This window comes from Heterocephalus glaber, unplaced genomic scaffold (genome assembly GCF_053883595.1).
Source record: "Heterocephalus glaber isolate CG9 unplaced genomic scaffold, H.glaber_assembly_v1.0 deba00000347, whole genome shotgun sequence".
NCBI classification, from domain to species: Eukaryota; Metazoa; Chordata; class Mammalia; order Rodentia; family Bathyergidae; genus Heterocephalus; species Heterocephalus glaber.
This window is the reverse complement of record NW_028258143.1, coordinates 64498206-64517811: the sequence shown is the minus strand read 5'-3', so window position 1 is coordinate 64517811 and position 19606 is coordinate 64498206. Positions and strand designations below refer to the sequence as shown.

The window sequence follows — 19606 nt, the reverse complement described above, 5'->3', positions numbered from 1 at the left end:
AAAAATCAAACCCCCAAATTTAAAGACCTAATCCAAAAATGGGCATCTGAAATGAACAGACACATCAGATGAAGGAGTAGAAATGGTAAATGGATATATGAAAAAACAATCAACATCACTGGTCATCTGAGAGATGCAAATTAAAACAATGCTGAGATTCCATCTCACTCCACAAAGAATGGCTGCTATCAAGAAATCAACCAGTAAGAAATGCTGGTGGGGTTGTAGGAAGAAAGGAACCCTTCTCCACTGTTGGTGGGAGTGTAGACTGGTGCAACCACTGTGGAAATCAATGTGGAGATACCTCAAAAAACTAAAACTAGAGGTTCCATGTGACCCAACTATTCTTCTTGGTATCTTCCCCAAAGAATTAAGCACATCATACCACAGCAATATTTGCACACCCATGTTTATAGTAGCACAGTTTGTAGTAGCTAAATCTTGGAAACAGCCCAAATGGCCATCAACCGATGAGTGGATAAAGAAGTTGTATTTTTTTCTTTTTTATGTGGTGGAGTACTACTCTGCCATAAAGAATGATGAGCTTCAGACATTTATAGCTAAATGGATGGACCTTGAGACCATACTCCTAAGAAATACCTTAGTAAATGAAATAATTTTTAAAGCATAACATGGTGTCTGATGATTCTTATGATGTTGAGCATAAGAGCCAAAGAAAATATGAGAGATCTGGGTAAAAGAAAAGTTTAATAAATACTTTTATAAAATTAAAATTATAGGCATATTTATATGTCAGATAAAGGAGCTTCAGTGGTCATTCTGGTGAGGTGGTCAGGAAGATTTGGGAATACAGGACTGAGAGCAGGAAAACACCTTCGATAGTGTTGAAGATACTCTTGCCAGCATCTTACGCACTTGTTTGGAAATACTGGGGTTGGGAGCATCTGTGGACAGAAAAAAAAGAAAGTAGATGTTTATTAGACATTTTAATTTAAGGTAGTTGTGTTAGGGTATTGATAATTTAGAATTCAGAACTTGGCATTTAGAAAATATTTTGTGTTATTCAAAGAACATACAAATATATTAGTTTTACTTGACGTTCGTGACTCTTTTGAAGGAAACATGAAGAGCAAGAATGAGGTCTTCAGTTTTAGACCCTGAAGCTTGGCAAGATCGGATCCCTGGCCAAGGTCACAGATGTAAAAAGTGGCCATGGTGGGAGCAGGGTGCGTGCTTTCTGCCCTTGTGGCACTGTTATGCCTACTTGACCTTGAGATTTTCTTTAGTCACATGTGGAAAGTCTTTTTGTAGCAAAAAACTCTGAAAATGCCTGATAAGCTGAGAAAGTAGATTTCAACTCTATACACTGAGGGTGTCTAGTTTCAGAATGCTCAAGTGAAAGCAGAAGCACCTTCAGAACGTTGTAATTTCTCCCCCATTGGGTAAATTTTCTGTTGATTGGACTACTCAAGTGACTTTTTATTATGTAAAATAGGATTATACAGATAATAAAAGTCTCTCTGTATGGCTTCTTTTATTTTTTTATTGCTTATCTAGCATATACCAGCTATTATCATTTATCAGTTGAACAAAATGATTATTTTCTGTGCAGTGATATCAATAAATATTTGTGTGTTTTGCTGAAAATTCATGATAGCTTGTGACAGGATGGGAAAACCTGTTACACCATACCCCATATTTTCTTAATTGCAGAAAGTCAGGAGTTGTCATACAAAACTTCAGCTTCTCTCAGAAATTGGGAAGATCTGCAGAGAAGACCTGGGAAGGACCTAGCTGACCAGATGGAAGCACCCTCCTTCCATGGAGAGTGCTATCTCCAGAAGCAGAGGCCCTTGCACAACCTGCTGCTCTTGCTCCCCCTACCTACTTTGCTCTAGTCACCACTTGTAGGTGTAAGCTCTGATGGCGTGGAGTGAGCTTGGGCTTTGCAATCATGCAGATCTGTGTGGGAATCGTGGCTTTTCAGTTTACAAGTCATGTGGTGACCTTGAAGAACCTACTGTAAATTTCCTCCTTAATTGTTCTTTCTCACCTTAATAAAAGGTGGGTAGCTAGGGGCTTAAGAACTGTTTGTTCCACTATCTGTTGCCCCTTTTGTGTAAATTAAAGACACATACTGCAGAATGAACTGCAAATTTCTCTTTATAAGAATATTACTTCTGTTCCATATTGGTAATACATGAAGGAAAGGCTTCTTGTTCTGAGATTGTAAGATAAAATAATTCTAAATTCAAAATGATGTAATTAAGACCTTTATTACACTAGTTGTTAAAAGGATAGTTTATTTCATACCTGAAATGGTTTTTTTTGTGGGAGATGCCTTGTCATCAGCATCCTTGGATCCTTCAAAAAGGGAGATAAACTGCCAAGATGAATCAGTACATTAGTTTAGTCTTACTTTATACTAGATATACCTAGAAATACTCAAAGGGTGGAGCAGGACCAGCACAGAATCTTACACTAATGAAATTCATACCATGCAGCCTCAAATGACTGTTCTCTGAGACCAGCCCATAATTTTTGCCAATCATGATTCCTAGAGTTGGTCTTGTGTATGAATGTGGACCTTGGTTACCACATAGAGAAGGCCAAATTCTCGACCACAAGAACTCATGAAAAATGTCAGCTCTGTCTGCTCACATCCCCCTTTGGATTTACTGGAGTCAGTTACAAGTCCTTTTCTAAGAATAGATAACAGGACAAGGGGAGAAGAAAAAGAATCTTTATAACTCTCAAGTTCTTTTTACAGAAATCTCAGCCCCATGGGATCTGGAACAATAAAGCGGTTGTGTGTGCCTGGTATTGCTGGGAGCATGGCTCAGGTATTACCTTTATTCCCATGGCATTTCTTTGAATACAGGAGCAGGAATTACCCCCATAAAGGCAGAGTGTTAGCTGCTCATAAGACTATGGTTCAAATTCTCAAAGCTTTTTGTCTATGAAGCGTAAAGTCAATTCCAGGCTTGCATGGCTCAGGGGAGACTTTAAGAGCATAAATCGAGATCCCTTTGCTTGAGGCCTTGCCTGCCTGCCTACCATTTCCCTCAGTCTCTGACTCTCAGAAGCCTCTTTTCTAGTGCCATGGTTAGAGTGCTTTGGCTGTCCCCTCTTTGTGTATGCTGTTCTACACTTCCCATGACTGCATTCTCTGTGATGGTAAAGTGACAAGAGAAAAAAATAATAGGTTCATCTCATATATTTCAGTGTTTTGGGAGCCATTTTCCTAATTCAGAGAGAAGAATTTTCTTTCAGAATTTTAACTTGTGTCTCAGTAGTCCTTTCTGCCACTGCCGTGCAGCTCCATGACTGAAATTTGCCTAGAAGTGTGGCCACGGTGGAGGAAATAGAGCAAGGACTGCCCCATTCCCAAGGAAACTGCTTCTAACTCAGATCAGGGAGCGATGCCTTCCCTTAGAACTTTGTTCTCTCCCTTCCTTCCATGAAATGCAGTATGGAAGTTCTCCAAGGCTAAATCAGGAAATGAGGGAAGAAAAAATACCTAAGAAATTTCTCACTATATTGGTTGTTGTTTGAGTTTTGATTTCCCACCCAAACTCCTGCTCTCCTTCCTTCATGTTGAGATCTTCAGTGTTTTAAGTTGTAGTCAATGAGCGAGATAGAGGGAATTGCGTTTACTCCACCTTACTTGGGACTGTAGTGGATAACAATTTTAACCACAGTTTTACCATGGAAAAGGTAGCAAATGAGAGAAAGAACAGAGTGGCAAGAATGGAGGTTTGCTGGGAATTGAACTTGACACCAGGAATGTCAACAGATTCCTTAGATAGAACCTCTGCCCTTGCTCTTCATTTCTGTATGATTTTCTTTTTGGAGTGTGGCCTACATGAAGTCGGAAGTTGTTGTGCAGATGTTTATATTCATAAATAAGGATTAGGTCGAGTATAGAACTGCCATAGCATCTTTGAAAATCTGGCAAAAATATGTGTGTGAGTTATAGGATTTGAAGAACTCTGCTATACTGTGATACTGAGAAGTGAATAAATGCTGAATTAATAAGTGTACACGGAGGTAGGAAAACATTGAAAGGTACTTGAATTGGATCAAGAAGATGACAGTATGATTTAAAAAAACCAGAGAAGACAATCTGTAATTTGATTCCCCATTGGACAGGAAGATTAAAGATGAGGAAATTTTGTGGCCTCACAGTAGGAAGGAAGTAGCCTTTTTGAAATGCTGCCTGTAGAGTCTGTCTTTAGGAATACAGGGAGATGGGTGAAATAAGGTCTCATTTCCGGCAAGCCACCTCCACCCCTGCACTGCCATGTTTGAAGCTACTGTTCACTTCCTATCACTACCAAATCCTCTCTGCGGTCCACTTGCTCACAGCAAAGCCAAGTGGTTCCCTCTCTCCAGTCTCTTCTTGAGACTGCAGTAATAGAGCTAATGGATAGAATTGCACTTGGGTTCCAGGAGAATCAGTGGCTTACTCTCTGTACCTAAACAAAGAATGGTAATTTAACCCCAGGGGTGAAAATTTTCACTGAAGGATCTTCGGAAACCAGGGATAGTCCCCAGTCATAGATTTGAAGGAGCTGTAAAGAATGTTTCCTGATGTTCCTCAAATTGTATAACCCAGTCTCTGATCAGACTGTGAAAACTGGGCTATTCTCAGTTGGATCTCAAAATACAACAGTTGGGAGCTGTTAACAATATTTACCTGAAGACCTGTTGAATTATCTGGTTTTCGCTCCAGACAACTTTCTATGAGAGAGGAAGAAAAAGTAAAATAGAATTTTTTTTCTAAGGCACATGTATTTGTTGACACAAATCACTTTTCATTTCCACCAAAAACTCATATAATTTAGCATATAGAAGAAGGTGTTATTATTAATACATAGACAATGGGAGCAGTGCAAAAGTAGGGTGGGCCCTAAAACGCTGGAGTATGTCCTAGACATTGATCTGGAAAGTAGGTAAAAGGAAGTAATGTGGAGGGAGAGGCAGATTCTGCAACTTATTAGCTGCACGTTTATGCAAAATCATTCACTCAGTTTATATGAAGCTTTATTCCCCTAGTGAGGGGTTGCCCTAAAGATGATTCCAGAGGGCCCTTCCAGCGGTAACAGCCTGTGTGTACCTAGTTAAAAGCAGATATTTGGAATAAAGAGGAAAGTCCAGGTATGATGAAATAGTTAACTTCTGGTAGGAATCAAGAGAGATTGAAAATCATGTTAGAAGAAATCTGATGAAATTGCTACAGAACTAAATTTGTCTAAGGTTCCAAAGGAAGGAGTCTATATACCAGTGCAAGAAATTTGGTCACGGAGTTAGAAATGACAGTGTTAGATTAATTCTCACAGAGATACAAAGCTAAGGAGACAGATAATATGCTAGGGGATCAAAAAGGCAACTGTGAGTCTTAGCTTCACTGCTTAGAGCTGTGCAAATATTGGCCAATTAAATCTAACTTCTTTTACTCTCAATTTCCTCATCTCTAGAATGGAAATGAAGCTATCTTCCATGGCTATTTCACAAGGTGTGCAGTGAAATATATGTGTGAAATCTATAGATTTTTATACACATGTATTTATCAACAGCTCACACAAGCAATCGCGCTGACTTACTCTTTGAGGTAATGCACATTCTAGGGGAAAATTAAGTAAAACCTCAATTTCACTGAAATATGAGGGAGATTGAATTGCCTGATAAACTTAGTACAATTTTAAGTGTGGTTAGTTATATTCTTAGTGTCTGAACTCCATATTGCATGTAATGGTACTGATCTTTGCATTTAAATGCCTGACCAACACTGGGATTTAAGTTTCTAGGCTATACAGGGTTTCAGACCTCCAGGACAAACTAGAAAATTACTGATATAATTTAAGAGGTCCAAATATTCAGATTTATTTTACCTGAGATTTTATTGTATATTTTACAAAACTAGGAATACGTATACCCAGCCTGACTTCTCCATTGAAGTCTAGACTAAAACATCCAATTGTTTATGTGACATCTCCACTTGAATGTCTACTGGGCATCTCGATAGCAGCAGCCCAAATGCTATTCACACGTGCAGTTCTGCCTCCTTAGTTCATACCTGGTCTCGCCTACCTCCCCACGTGCCTTCATGTACTACATGGCAATGGGCTGTTTTTGGAAATACAGCTGTGAAAGACATAAATCCCCACTTCATGAAAATTACATTCTAGAGATAGTCAAAAGTCAAATATCTAAAAATTTTCAGGGAGAAAAAGAAAGTAGAGAAGTAGGATAGGAAGAGCCATGATGGGAAAGAACTACAATTTCAGAGAGTGTGATCAGAGAAGGCCTTTCTGAAAAAGTTACATCTGAATGAAGATCTGAAAGTGAGGAATGAGCAATGAAGATACAGGGGGGAAAACCTGAGGTGTATCAGCAAGGGTAGAAGCCTCAAATGCCTGGAAGGTTGGAGGAACAGTAAGGAAGTCAGTGAGGTCCGAGTGGAGTGAGCCAAGAGGAGAAATAGAGGAGGAGGTTACAAAAGTAGGAGGGGTCTTAGGGTGCTGCCTGCATGGTTACTTGTAAGCCACTGCAGTGACTCAGAATCCTGTCATAAGAGAAGTGAGTACTTACCAGTGTGTGAAGCTAACTTCCATTCTTACCCCTGGACTCCCCACCCAGGTTAAAATGCAAATTCCATGACAGCGAGGACATGGACTCTTGTATCAGAAAGGGGACTCGCAATATATCTTTGAATAAATACACAAACTATTGATTTGGACAGCTCCCATATTATCAAAGGATATAAGAGCTAAGCATGATCACAACAATGAAGTCGGAGAAAACAAACTGTGTAGTGAACTTAAGGACAAAAGATCCAGGCAGAACTCTGGTTTTCACTTAGACTGATACTGGATGCATCTCTTCTTCACCCACAGCTGGAGTTTTTGCATTTATAGCACAAAGACAATTCTACTGCTGTATACAGTTTTTGTCTGGGCCTAACAGCTCATTATTTCATAGTTCAGAAATCCAATCAGTGTCTGTTGATACCTACAGCTTATGGTATATTGTGGGAGTTCATTCATACTTCCTGCAGTTCTCTGAATTATTTATATTATTCTATGGACTGCCTTAATGAAAATGATTTTCATTGCCAAGTCAGGAGAATGTTTCTTTCGAAAAACAGTCATGATAAAATGTGATTTGAGTTTCAAGAACACACAACACTCCACATTTTGTGCATCCTCTCTTTTAGAGAACTACAATTTCCCAACAGATGTTCTAAGGAGACCATAAAAATGAGTACTTAAAGAGAAAGAAAAGAAGGTCCATCCTACCTCAATTTAGTTTTTGAAAGCCTTGTGTATACTATACTACAGCCAAGATATGGAGCACCGAAAAATACCTTTTGGAGGAAATAATTAAAGTCCAAGATAGTGGGTCCTGGTCCAGATACAAACTAGCAGACAGTGTCCCTTTTTTTTCCTCACAGAAGCACCATAATGATAAATTTATAATACAACACAAACTATTTGATACTAAAATCATTAATGAAGTATTAACAGCAACTCAGACAAGGCAGTTTGTGCCTTTTAACACCCGAGAGATGTACTATCACTTTCCAACATCACATACTCAAAGGAAAACAAAGAATTGGTTTCAAATTTGATAACTTAGTTATCAAATTTTGATAATTTTTTAGTTATCAAACCAGCAGGTGAAGTTTCATTTTGAATACTTTCTAAAACTGAGAAAAATATCCAACCTTTTAATATCTTACTGGTTGGGATAGCATCAGAATCTTCTTGCCCACTGAAACAAAAGAAAAAGAGACATTGTTTTTTTATTTCTGTACTTAATAGATGAAATTACTAATAAAGCAAAAGAGCAATCAACATTATTCATATGGAAGCAAATCTGTGATAATGTATTGCTGAAATTGCAAACTATATGAAAATGACTTCCAAATTGCCTTTTTCCACTTTAAAAATTGTGAACAGAAAATTTACCAGCTTTACTATTTTAAGTGTATAGTTCTGAAGCATTAATTATATTTACACTGTTGTGTAACATCAACATGTACAATGCGTCTCAGGAATATTTTCCTCTTCTCCACTTGAAACTGTAATTGCTAAACACAAAGAGCCCTTTCCCTCTCTCTCTTCTCCTCCTGGAAACCACTATTCTACTTCCCATCTCTAGGAACTTCACTACTAAGAAGAGCGTCATAAGAATAGAATCATGCAGTTTTTGACCTTTTATAACTGACTCATTGCAATTAGCCTAACGTCATGGCGATTCTTGTGTGAGGTAGCATGTATTTGGATTTACTTTCCTATTAACACTGGATTATAATGTCTTGAGTACATATGACAGATTTTGTTTTTCTATTCTTCCTTTGACAGACACTTGGGTTGCTTTCACTATTTATTGCAAATGATGCTACATGAGCATAGGTAGGTGTATAAATACCTGTTCCAGTTCTAATTTCAGTTCTTTTGGATATGTACTCAGAAGTAAAATTACAATACTGGACCACATGCTGATTCTATGTTTAGTTTTTTGAGACAATAATCATGTTTTCTGCAGTTGCTGCACCATTTTATATTCATATCTCCCATGCAAGAAGGTTCTAGTTTCTCTACATCCTTAATGAATGCTTGTTATTTTCTTTCTTCTTCTTTTTTTCCTTACCCCTCCTCTTACTCTTTCCCTGCCTTTCCCCCCAATAGCTCTCGTAATGAGTTTACAAGAGTATCTCCTTGTGTTTTTGATGTGCATTTTCCTGATCATTAATGAGGTTTAACTATCTTTTCTGTGCTTTTAGCCATTTGTACAGCTTCTTTTGAGAATTTTCTACTTAATTTGTTTGCACAGTTTTTCACTCAGGTTTTTGCCCTTATTGTTGTATCACAGTTCTTTATATTTTTTTACATATTAAGCCCTTACCACATATATAATTTGCAAATATTTTTTCTCATTCCATGTGTTGACTTTTCACTCTGTTTACAGTGTCCTTTAAAGCACAGAAATTTTTAATTTTGATGAAATAAAATTCCCCATTTTTCTTTTCTTGCATGTACTTTTGGTGTCATATAAAAAATTACTGCTAAATCCGATGTCATCAAGCTTTTCTCCTATATCTTTTTGTAAAAGTCATTAGTCCTGATTTTTAAACATTTGATTCATTTAGAGATAATTTTATATGGGATAAAGTAATGGCCCAACTTCATCTTTGTTGTTATTTGTCTTTTGCATTTGGATATTTATTTTTCCCTGGTATCATTAGTTGAAAAGGCCATATCTTACCCTTATCAAAAACACTTGAGCAGGTACTGAAAGGTTTACCCCTGAGGTCTCTATTCCATTTCATTGCACTATAAGTCTGTCTTTATATCAGTACTGCACTTTTTGTTAACTGTGGCTTTTTATTAAGTTCTAAAATCAAAAAGTGAGAGACCTCCAGTGTTATTTTTCAAGGTCGTTTTTGTGGCTAAGGGTCTTTTAAACTTCCAGTAAACTTTAGGATGATTTTTTCTTTTTTTTTTTGGTGTAAGAATTTCTTTGATTCTGTAGATCACTAAGGAGAGTATTGGGATCATAACAATATTAGGTTTTCCAATTTCTCACAGGAATGTTGAGTAGTTTCTGGTGTACAAGTCATTTGCTTTTTCAATGAAGTGTATTCCTAACTATTTTATTCTGTTAGAAGCTAGTGTAAATGGAATTTTTTCTTAATTTTTGTTTTAGAGAGTTCATTGTACATATATAGAAAAATAATTCTGTGTGTTGAATTAGTATCCTGCTATTTTGGTAAATTTCTATTTTCAAGATTTGGGAGGACACATTAGAGTTTTTCATATAAAATCATATAATCTGTAGATCATATCATCTGCATATACCTTACTCCTCTCCTCTGTCTTTGAATGCCTTTTATTTCTTTTCCTGACTTTCTCTGGGACTTCCAGGACCATAATGAATAGAAGTGGAAAATGAGTCTTTTTTCTTGCTGTGGATCATGGAGGTAAAAACCTTCATTCCTGCACAGGGAGGACAATGTCAGCTGTAAATTTTTCACATACGGTCATCTCACCAGAGCTTGTCCTTCTGCTCCAAGTTTGTTGAGTGTGGTTATTATGAACACCTGCCTAATTTTTCTATTTCTGAAAAAAGTTTTTTTTCTGCATTCATTGAGCTAAGTGTGCACATGTGTGGATGTGTTTTCTGGTTCATTCTGATAATACAGTGTGTCACCCACATTTGTTTTTGTATATTAAAACTCCCTTGCATTCCCAGAGTAAATCTCACTTAATCTTAGTGTAAAAATCTAACATGCTGCTAAATTTGGTTTGTTAGTATTTTATTAAGGGCATTCTTATTTGATCGATACACAACTGGCATACTGGTTTGTAATTTTATTTCTTCATAGGTTCTTTCTGTGGCTGCAGATTCAAGGTAATGCTGGTATTTTGAAATTAGAAGTTTTATCTTCATTTTTTGGAAAAGTTTAATAATTGATATTAAATTCTTTAAATTCTGCTGGAATTCACCAGCATAATCATCTGTCCCAAGCCTGTCTCCATTAGGAAGATATTGATTACTGAGTCTCTCTACTTACTACCTACTTACTATTGATTACTGATTCTCTCTACTCTCTCTCTTACTACAAGTTGAAAACTTGTTCGGGTTTTTCTAATTCATCCTGAGTCTGTGTTTGAAGGTTGTGTGCTCAGAATTCATCATCTCATCCAGGCCATTCAAGTTATTTACATAAAACTTCATAGTTTCTTCTTATAATCCCTTTTCATTTTTGTGAATTCATTGGCAATTTCCTCTCTTTCATTTTCTCCTCTTTTTTTCTGTGGACTTATTAGTGAATGTTAATACTGCAGTGAGGTTTGTTTTGGAAAGTTGGTACATGAATGTAATCTTGATGGTTTGTGATCTCATCAGCCCCATTCCTTCACCCCTCATGATAATCCCCTTCTGCATCTCCAAGAGTCTACCTCCTGGTATTGTTATCTCTTCTTTATTTACTAATTTATTTTTACCTTTCCCATATAAGAAAAAACTTGCAATATTTAATTTCTGTGTCTGGTAAATTTCATGCAATACAGTGGTTTCTATTAACCTGCGTATGACACTAATTCAGTGTTCTTTTGTTTGAGTAATACTTCACTGTGTACATATACCATATTTTCTTTATTCATTCATCTGTTGATGGGCATCTGGGCTGTTTCCATAAATTAGCTATTGTGAATAGAGATGCTATAAACATGGGCATCACTGCAATATGTCTTTTAATTCTTTGGGGAAAGTACCCAGGAGAAGTAGAGCTGAGTCTGGTCTGGGGATGTAGCTCAGTGGCTCTGTGCCTGCCTGGCAGCATAAGGTCCTGAGTTTGAGTCCAGGTACTAAAGGAAAAAAAAATGTATAGCTGGGTCAAGTGGAATTTCTACTTGTAGTTTTTTTGAGGAATCTTCATAGTGATTTCCATAGTGATGATACTTAGATTCTCACCAAGCATGTAGAAGGATTCTTATCCCCACATCCTTACCAGCAATTGTTGCCTTTTTGTGTCCTACATAATAGCCATTATGACTGCACTAAGATGGAATCTAAGTGTGGATTTGATTGACATTTCCCTAATGGCCAAAGATTGTGAATTTTTTTTCACAAATTTATGAGCCATTTGTACTTTTTCATTTGAAAAGTGTCTATTCATCTCATTTTTCCCATTGAGTAATTTGTTACTTAGAAGTCTTTTCTTTGTGTTCTTTATACAGTTGACATATTAATTCTCTGTCAGAGGATTAGCTGGCAAAAATCTTCCTATAGTCTACAGGTTGACTCCTTACTTTGTTGATTGCTTTCTTTGCTTTGCAGAAGCTTTGTAATATAATACATACCATTTGCTGATTCTTGGTATTATTTCTTGTGCAATTAAGGTTCTTTGCAGTAAATCCTTACCTATGCCTATGTCTTCGATTGTTTCCCCTATTTTATTTCCCAGCAGATTCAGTGTTTCTGTTTTTATATCTCAGTCTATTGTGGATTATATCTTAATGTCCCACCAAAGCCTCATGTGCTCAGAGGTGGAGTTTTGGGAGGTGATTGTATCATGGGAGAGTGATTAAGACTAATTTACTAATGAGTGTATACCTGCATGTATTATTGGGAGGTGAAGCCTGGTCAGAGGAGGTGGATCACCAGGGGCGTGGCCTGGAAGGGTGCATCTTCTCCCTCCTTGCTCTCTTCCTCCTGTTCTCACCCCTTCCCTTACTCCCCCTCCCCCATCTCTCTCTCTTCCTGTTCCTGCCTCCATGGCATTAGCAGCCCTCCTCTGCCATGCCTGACTCCAGTGCCATCCTGCCTTGGAGCCCGGGCACAATGGATGGAAACCTATACAAACTGTGAGCCAAGTGAACCTTTCCTCATTTAAATTTTGGGTGTTGGGTATCCAATTTGATTTGATTTTAGTACAGGGTAATATGTATGGGTCTGGATTCATTCTTCTGCAAGTGAGTAACCAGTTTTCTTAGCACCATTGGCTAAAGAGGCTATCTCTTCTCCAGCATTTGTTTTTGGGCACTTTGTCAAAGATCAGATGGCTAACGGTGCCTGGGTCTGTTAATGTGTCTTTATTCTATACCATTGGTCTACATGTCTATTTTTGGACAAAACTACGATCTGTTTATTAGTACAGCTTTATAGTCTAACTTGAAATCTTGAACTGTCATGCCTCTTGCTTTGATCTATTTGCTCATAGTTGCTTTAGCTATTCTAGGTTTCTTCTTGCTCTGTGTGAATTCAAGAATCATTTTTTCTACTTCCATAAAGAATAATGATGGCTTTTAGATTGGAATTGCATTAAATCTATATATAATTTTTGGTAAATGGTTATTTGATAATATTGATTCTACATATCTTGATAAGATCTTTCCATTTTCTAATGTTTTTTCAATCTCTTCCTTCATAGTACTAGGGATTTTATTATAGAGGTATTTTACCTTGTTAGGATGATTTTCAGATATTTAAGTTTTTTGATGCTACTTTAAATGGGATTGTATTCCTGATTTCTTGCTTTGTGGGTTCTTTATTGGTTTACAATAATAATATTTATTTTTTGTATGTGTTGATTTTGTATCTTGCTACTAAGTGCAATGAAAATGAAGACCCTTGTTTTGTTCCTGCTTTTAGAAGAAATGTGTTCAGTTTTTCTCCATGTAGTATGATGTTGGCTATGGGTTTGTATAAATACCTTTTATTAGTTTGATGTAAGGTTTTTCAATACCTATTTTTGTCAGCGTATTTTTTTTCTTGAATGTATGTAGGATTTTCTCAAAGATTTTCCTACATCTATTCAGATGGTCATGCAATTATTATCCCCAATTCTACTTATATAGTGTATTGCATTTACTGATTTATGTATGTTGTACCATGCTTGTATCCCTAGAATGAAGATGAATTGGTCATAATGTATGATCTTTTTAATAATTTGTTTAATTATGTTCATATTAAGTGCTAATACTGAAAGTTATTTACCAATTCCTGTCATTGTATTATTTCTTCAGTTCTGATTCCTTTATATTTTCCACCTCTTTAACTACTCAGTTAGATGTACTCTTTTTGGGGGGCTCTTTGTCTCTTGAGTGTCTAGAATTCTCTTGAATTAGTGGTCATGAATTTCTTTAAATCTTCTTTGTCATTAGAGATTTTTATTTTTCCATCCATTTTGAAGGATAATTTTGAAAGATATAATAATCTGGATTAGCAATTGTTTCCATTCAGGACTCAGAAAACTTTGCTCCATGCTCTTCTGGCCTTTAAGCATGATGTGTCATGGAAAGGGTTTTTTGTTTTTTGTTTTCCTGAGCACGTCTATTTGGAGTTATATATGCTTCATTTACCTTGGTGAGCATTTTATTGCCTAGAGTTTGAAAATTTTCCTCAATGATCTTGAGGAATAATTTTTTTATAACTTCAGTTTCTGTGTTAATTGCTCTCATTGTCACTAGGTCAAAATATCTAATAGCTACAACTTTAAACAAGTGGAGGTTCACTTCAGTCCACATTTTAGCAGTTTCAGACCATGCATTTTTGCAGCATGGCTGAAAGGATTGGTGGAAGGAAGGTGCTCACCCCATGGAAGCCAGGAAGCTGAGCCGATGAAGGGAGGAGCTGGGAAGGGAGATACATCTTTCCAGGAGATGTGCACAGTGATCTGTCTCTTCTGCCCAGACCACACTTTATAACAACACATTCAGCTACGATTCTTCCATAATAAAATCACCTTCCAAGCACATGAGCTTTGGGGGTCCATGTTAGATCTAATGTATAACATTCTTTCCCTGCCTCCCAAAAGATCGATGCAAATCTCTTCATGCAAAATACATTTAGTGCATCTCTAAGGGTTGCCAAATTTGAACAGTTTAGCATGTGTTAAAATTCTAAATCTGAAGCCTCCTTTGAGACTGCTAGAAAACTCTTGACTGCGAGCCCCTACAAAAATTAAAGGGAAAGTTAAACATTCTAACTTCCAACAGGGTAAATATTCCTATCCCAAAAGGGAGATAAAAGCATATAGAAAGCAGCAAGACTCTAAAGCAAAACTCAACCACAGCATGGGATACATTGAATGCTCTAGCTCCCTGTCCAGTTCTCAGGGTGAGCTGTGGTGAGATGTGAATGCTAATAGGCTTAGGCAGCCCCATCCCTGTATCATTGCTGGTGACTGTAGCCTTCATGATTTTTCTCGGGCTGGGATTTGCTCAGTTGCTGTGGCTTTCCTCAGATGTTTTATGTTTCTGGCTTCTCCAACTTTCTGGGGGAGGAGGATGTACTTTTGGCCTTTTCTCATAACTTCCTGCATTGTCTTTTCAGCAACACAATGAGCCTTCTTCTGAGATCTGATTGGAAGTTTTCTCAACCCCACAATCACTGCATTTTTCCACCATGTGGATGACAGCAAGATCTCCTGCCAGCTTTCACAGTAGTCAGACCCCCTTAAATCATGGCTACAGAAGCCTCCAAGAGCTTGGATAATTGAGGTCTATGAACCAAATCCTCAGGAACCAATTTCTTAGTCAGCCTTTCTCAAGCAGTGTGCAGATCCCTGCTAATAGTAACTCAGGTATAGCACCACCATAATCCAATCACATTTCAAATCCGTGAGGCTTTGGGGGCTGTTTTCAATCAAAACCATGTTTCCTTTTGCACCCCTTCTTGACATCTATAATTCTTAGATTTGTTCTTTTAAAGCCATTTGGGATCTCTTAAATCTCTCATACTTTCTTGTTGTTTAGAGCATCACTGAGTCTATACCTTCTTTTCCTCAAGTCTTAATGTTTTCTCTTTTGATTTTTCCTATCTACTTGCATGGTTTTCAGCTATATATTTCACTTCCAATATTTTTGCTTGATTCTTTTTTGTAATCTCTAAGTCTTTATTAAAGTATTCATTCATATCTTTATTTGAATTTTCTTTAAGCTCATTTATCAGCTTTTTAAATAGAACTATTTAACTATGTCTTCTCTGAGCTCACTGAACATCCTACTAATTGCCTTGTGCATCTGTCATTTTGCCTCATCTGTGGGTCTCTTTAAATATTCTAAAATTTGTCTTTTAAAATTTTGTCTGTAAATTTATGCCTTTCAGTGCTAATGAGGGCAGCTTATGGGGAGGTAAGAACTTTTGAAAGTATCTTTTTGCCTTATTGGCTCATATTTCTACTGTTTTGTATTGAGAGTTGAAGATCAGTTGTGGTAGAAAGTTCTGTGAATACTGTGGAATCTCCTTAGTTAATGGGTATCTTCTTGTTATTGTAACTTTGGCTTTGGGTGTGCTTTGGTGTTGATGCACCTATTCAGTCTATTCAATGTGTTAGGATCAGTTCTAGTTTCTGTATGCAAGAACAGAACCAGTTTTATTAGCATCTATAGAATCAACTATGTATCAACACATAATGCAAAACTTGTTTAACAACTGCACATGTTTTTCAATAACTAAGGAAGACAGTGGATTAGTACTGATGACAAGTAGGCTGGGATAGGGAGAATGAGAAAAGGAAAAAGGAAGAAATAAAGGAAGAAAAATGTTCATTAAAAAAGGAAAGAAAAGAAGGGAGATAATAGAAAAAGACAGAAATAAAGATAGGCCTTTTATGACCAGAGTAGAAAAAAGTGGGTTTGAGAGCTTTTTTTGCCGGGGTGGGAAGGAGGAAGGAAAAAGGAGTAAATCTAATTAGAGATTAAAGAAGGTTGAAAATATGTGATATACTAGTAGAAAGCTTGTTTGATCCTCAATATAGAACTCTTGAATAAGGTCAACCTGACGTGTCAATGTATGATGTTGAATACACAAAAGCGATATTTAACTCATATACATATTCTTAGATAGCAAGAGTGAAAAAAATAAAAATGATAAATAATAAAAATATGTTTTTCTAATAAGTATTTGTGTCATGAGAAAGCAAGAGAGAGGGAAGACTTGAGAGGGTGTGATAAGGGTTGGAAAGAGGAGTCAAGGGAGGAAAGAATGGCAAGTATGGGACAATCTGAGGCTGAATACTTGTGCCTTTACCAGGCACCTCATTCTTCCCATAAGTGCTACACTCAGATTTCTATGTTTGTTCTAATTACATTTATCGGGAAGATGACGTGAGATCTTCTTGGTTGTATGAAGATGTGCTCGTAATTCTGTGTATGAAGTGATGTATTGGTTCAGTAACAAGACTTCTTCCTTCATTCTGCAAATTTGCAAATCAAGTATTACACAAAAGTAGAATTTCATATGTACATTCTCATCTTATTGGACATTTTGCAATCTAATTCATACTTTAATGAGACAGTGTTTCAGAGATTAAAGATGGATGAACCCCACAGTTCTAATTGAAATGTCCTTCCTTGTATAATTCTTTTGAAATGATCAGTGAAGATATTCTAAATTATGAGACTGAGTTTTGAGTAGATTTTAAACATAACATAAACCTAGAGGAGTCTGAAGGATATAATTTTCAAAGTTTTAATGGATAAAGAATAAGCATATCTGCCCTTGTTCCCCACCTTAAGGAGAAAGCATTGTATCTTCTCCATTCATATAAGGTGTTCTCACTGGAAGTATGGAGTGCATGTCTTTAATCTGTTGAGAAGGTTCTATTCTACTTCTAGTCTCCTACTAGTTTTTACCATGAACAGCTGTAGAATTTTCTATTTCTAAACTTTAAATCTATCTTCATCATAGTTTACTAAGTTTAAAAAGCAGAACAGAGATATAACTAGAATTCAGAAGCCTGCAAGCTCATTTATCTTCATACTCTGGTCTATTTGTTGGGAAAATGTGTGTGTCTGAATTGACCAAAGGTGTATCTATTAGTTTTCTCTGGCTCATCTCAGCTCTTGTGTTAATCTGGGAATCATATAAATTGAATGATTAATTCAAAATTTTCTCATTAGGAATTCTAAATCGTATATTCTCCAAACATAGGAACAGAGCATATTTTTAGACAAGGATAAACCATTGAAGCCTACATTGTCCTTTGAGGTTTTGGAATCGGTAACAAGAACTGCCCAGTACAGTGAGAGTGGAGTTCACGGCTGACTGTAAGAGTAATATTAAAAATATTTTCAGTGACTTGTTACATTTGGGCAAGATGGCAGACTATTATTTAAGAACAAAGTTAGCTATGTAGTATTTCCAAAGATTGTAACCAATTAAGAGAAAGGATTTAAACACAGCCAAATTTTCCCCTCCCTCCTTTTTTTCTTTCTTTTCTACTAATGTAGTTGTTAGGCAATAATGTCAATTTCTATGAATATTTTAAACATTTTTCTGTCTCAAGCAGCTCTTAGATCCATCCTTTGGCATGAGACTCAGAGAAATGTTCAATGACCAGTCCAAATACAAAAGGGCTAGAATCTATAATTTTAAGTAATTACCTTGTGTTTCTCCTAACTGGTTTCCATGTATCCCCTCAACTTCTAATTAATCTGAGTTTCTTTGCATCATCTGCTTTCCCTTAGTTGAAGTTCATTGGTATATCTTATTTTACCTAGTTTGTAAATATTTACAGGCTTAGGAGGCCAAATAAGATATTTTGATATTCTTTTCTGCCTAATGAACGTACATTCTTGGATAGAATTTTTTATCTTCTCTACTCTTTCGTATCACTGGGAGTCATGTTTTTCACTTACCTTGGGGAGTGATTCTTTCTTCGTGGAAGAGTGTGCTTCAGTCAAGGTTTTGGAAGTGGTCATGCTGAGCTCAGCAGTAGCCCTATTACCTTGTGTCTTGTTAGAGCCGATTATTTGATTTGAGGCTGCCTCTGTACATTCAGTATTTGAGGTAGCTGTGGGCTGAGAATGTTTTGTTGAAGACTTTTTCATGCTGTCCGAGACAGCTGCTGCCTTGGAAGAAACAATTGTGCTTTGCATGAGCTTCACAACTTCTTTCACTTCATCTTCAGATGGTTCTCCTATGGATTTTTGTCCAAAATACTCTCCTAAAACAATTTCATTTTCATCGGTAGTTATATCATCTTCTGTATAATATTCTGTATCTTCCTGATCAATATCATGAGCCACTAACTGAATGATTAGGTCTTTTTTGTTTCGAACATCTTTTAAAAGCTCTACCTTTGAGATATCAGGCTTTCTTATATTTTGAAATGAATTTCTGCAAGCAGCCTGAAATTGAAGGTGCAAAAAATATTAAACAGAAACATCTCAATTACTTTTTCCCTAGCACTATTATGACATAGCTATTTTCTTATGATTTGTTTCAATTTAATATCTTCAAAGGCCACTGACTGGTTTATAAGTAATATTTTTTTTAAAAAGACAAAAATACATTATTTTCTGATGTTTCTAATTTTTTTCACTTTCAGATCATATTCCAAAAATTAACTCTAACATAGGTTCTATTTTGCTTAAACTTTACATTTTTTACAAAATAATTACTTGGAATTTTTGTCATTTCTCTTAAAAATTTTGTGATAGAAGTGATAATTAAGTATTTGATCATAGAGAAATTTAAATACACACATATTTTTTAGAAAATGATCAAGATATTTCCCGATCTTCACTTGTAAAACCAATGAGTAGCCAAATGTGTGGAATCTGAATTTTCACTTCATAACCTTCCACTCTTGATCCTTTAGGAATATTGTCCAAAATACTCTTTAAAGCATAAATCTTTATGTCTTCTCACTTCCCTGCTCAAATTTCCACTTCCATTTTCAATGTTAAAGACAGATCAAAGATAAGACTGTTGTAATTAAACAACAGAATTGCCCCATTCCTATATCCTCTTACCACATGTTTTAACCTGTAAATTTATTCAATAATTTTAGAGTCTATCTTCCTTCCTTTTCAGATAATAGTGTCTTTATGAATACCTTCTGTGGAAACAAATTATTAGAAATAATTCTTCTAAAAAAATTCAAACAATCAATTTTGATTATCCATTCTAGTAGAGAAGAGTGGGCTAGAAATTCCGCAATCAGTCTACATGGCTTTGGCATTTGTTATTCCAAGAGTTTTTACTATGCAGATGTCAGGAAAGTTGAGAATTTATGGTATTTCAAAGCAGAAAATTAAATTCTATGGCAAAGTAAAAAAATGTCTAGACTAGTATTTGATCTAGACTAGCATTTGATCTAATCTCTTTTTGTCTTTTACTTCTC

The 19606-nt window shown here is 36.2% G+C and overlaps 1 protein-coding gene across 1 annotated transcript in view; it reads right to left on the bottom strand.

Moving 5' to 3' along the window:
* Positions 1 to 689: 689 nt before the first annotated feature.
* The window catches only part of LOC101725840 (fibrous sheath-interacting protein 2-like), a 75051-nt gene continuing 56134 nt past the window's right edge, over positions 690 to 19606 (bottom strand). Inside the window, 6 exon segments of the mRNA XM_087197485.1 lie at positions 690 to 905; positions 2275 to 2344; positions 4661 to 4704; positions 7691 to 7738; positions 16573 to 16672; positions 18117 to 18608. Coding sequence (XP_087053611.1) covers positions 769 to 905; positions 2275 to 2344; positions 4661 to 4704; positions 7691 to 7738; positions 16573 to 16672; positions 18117 to 18608 — 891 coding nt within the window. The 3' untranslated portion in view covers positions 690 to 768.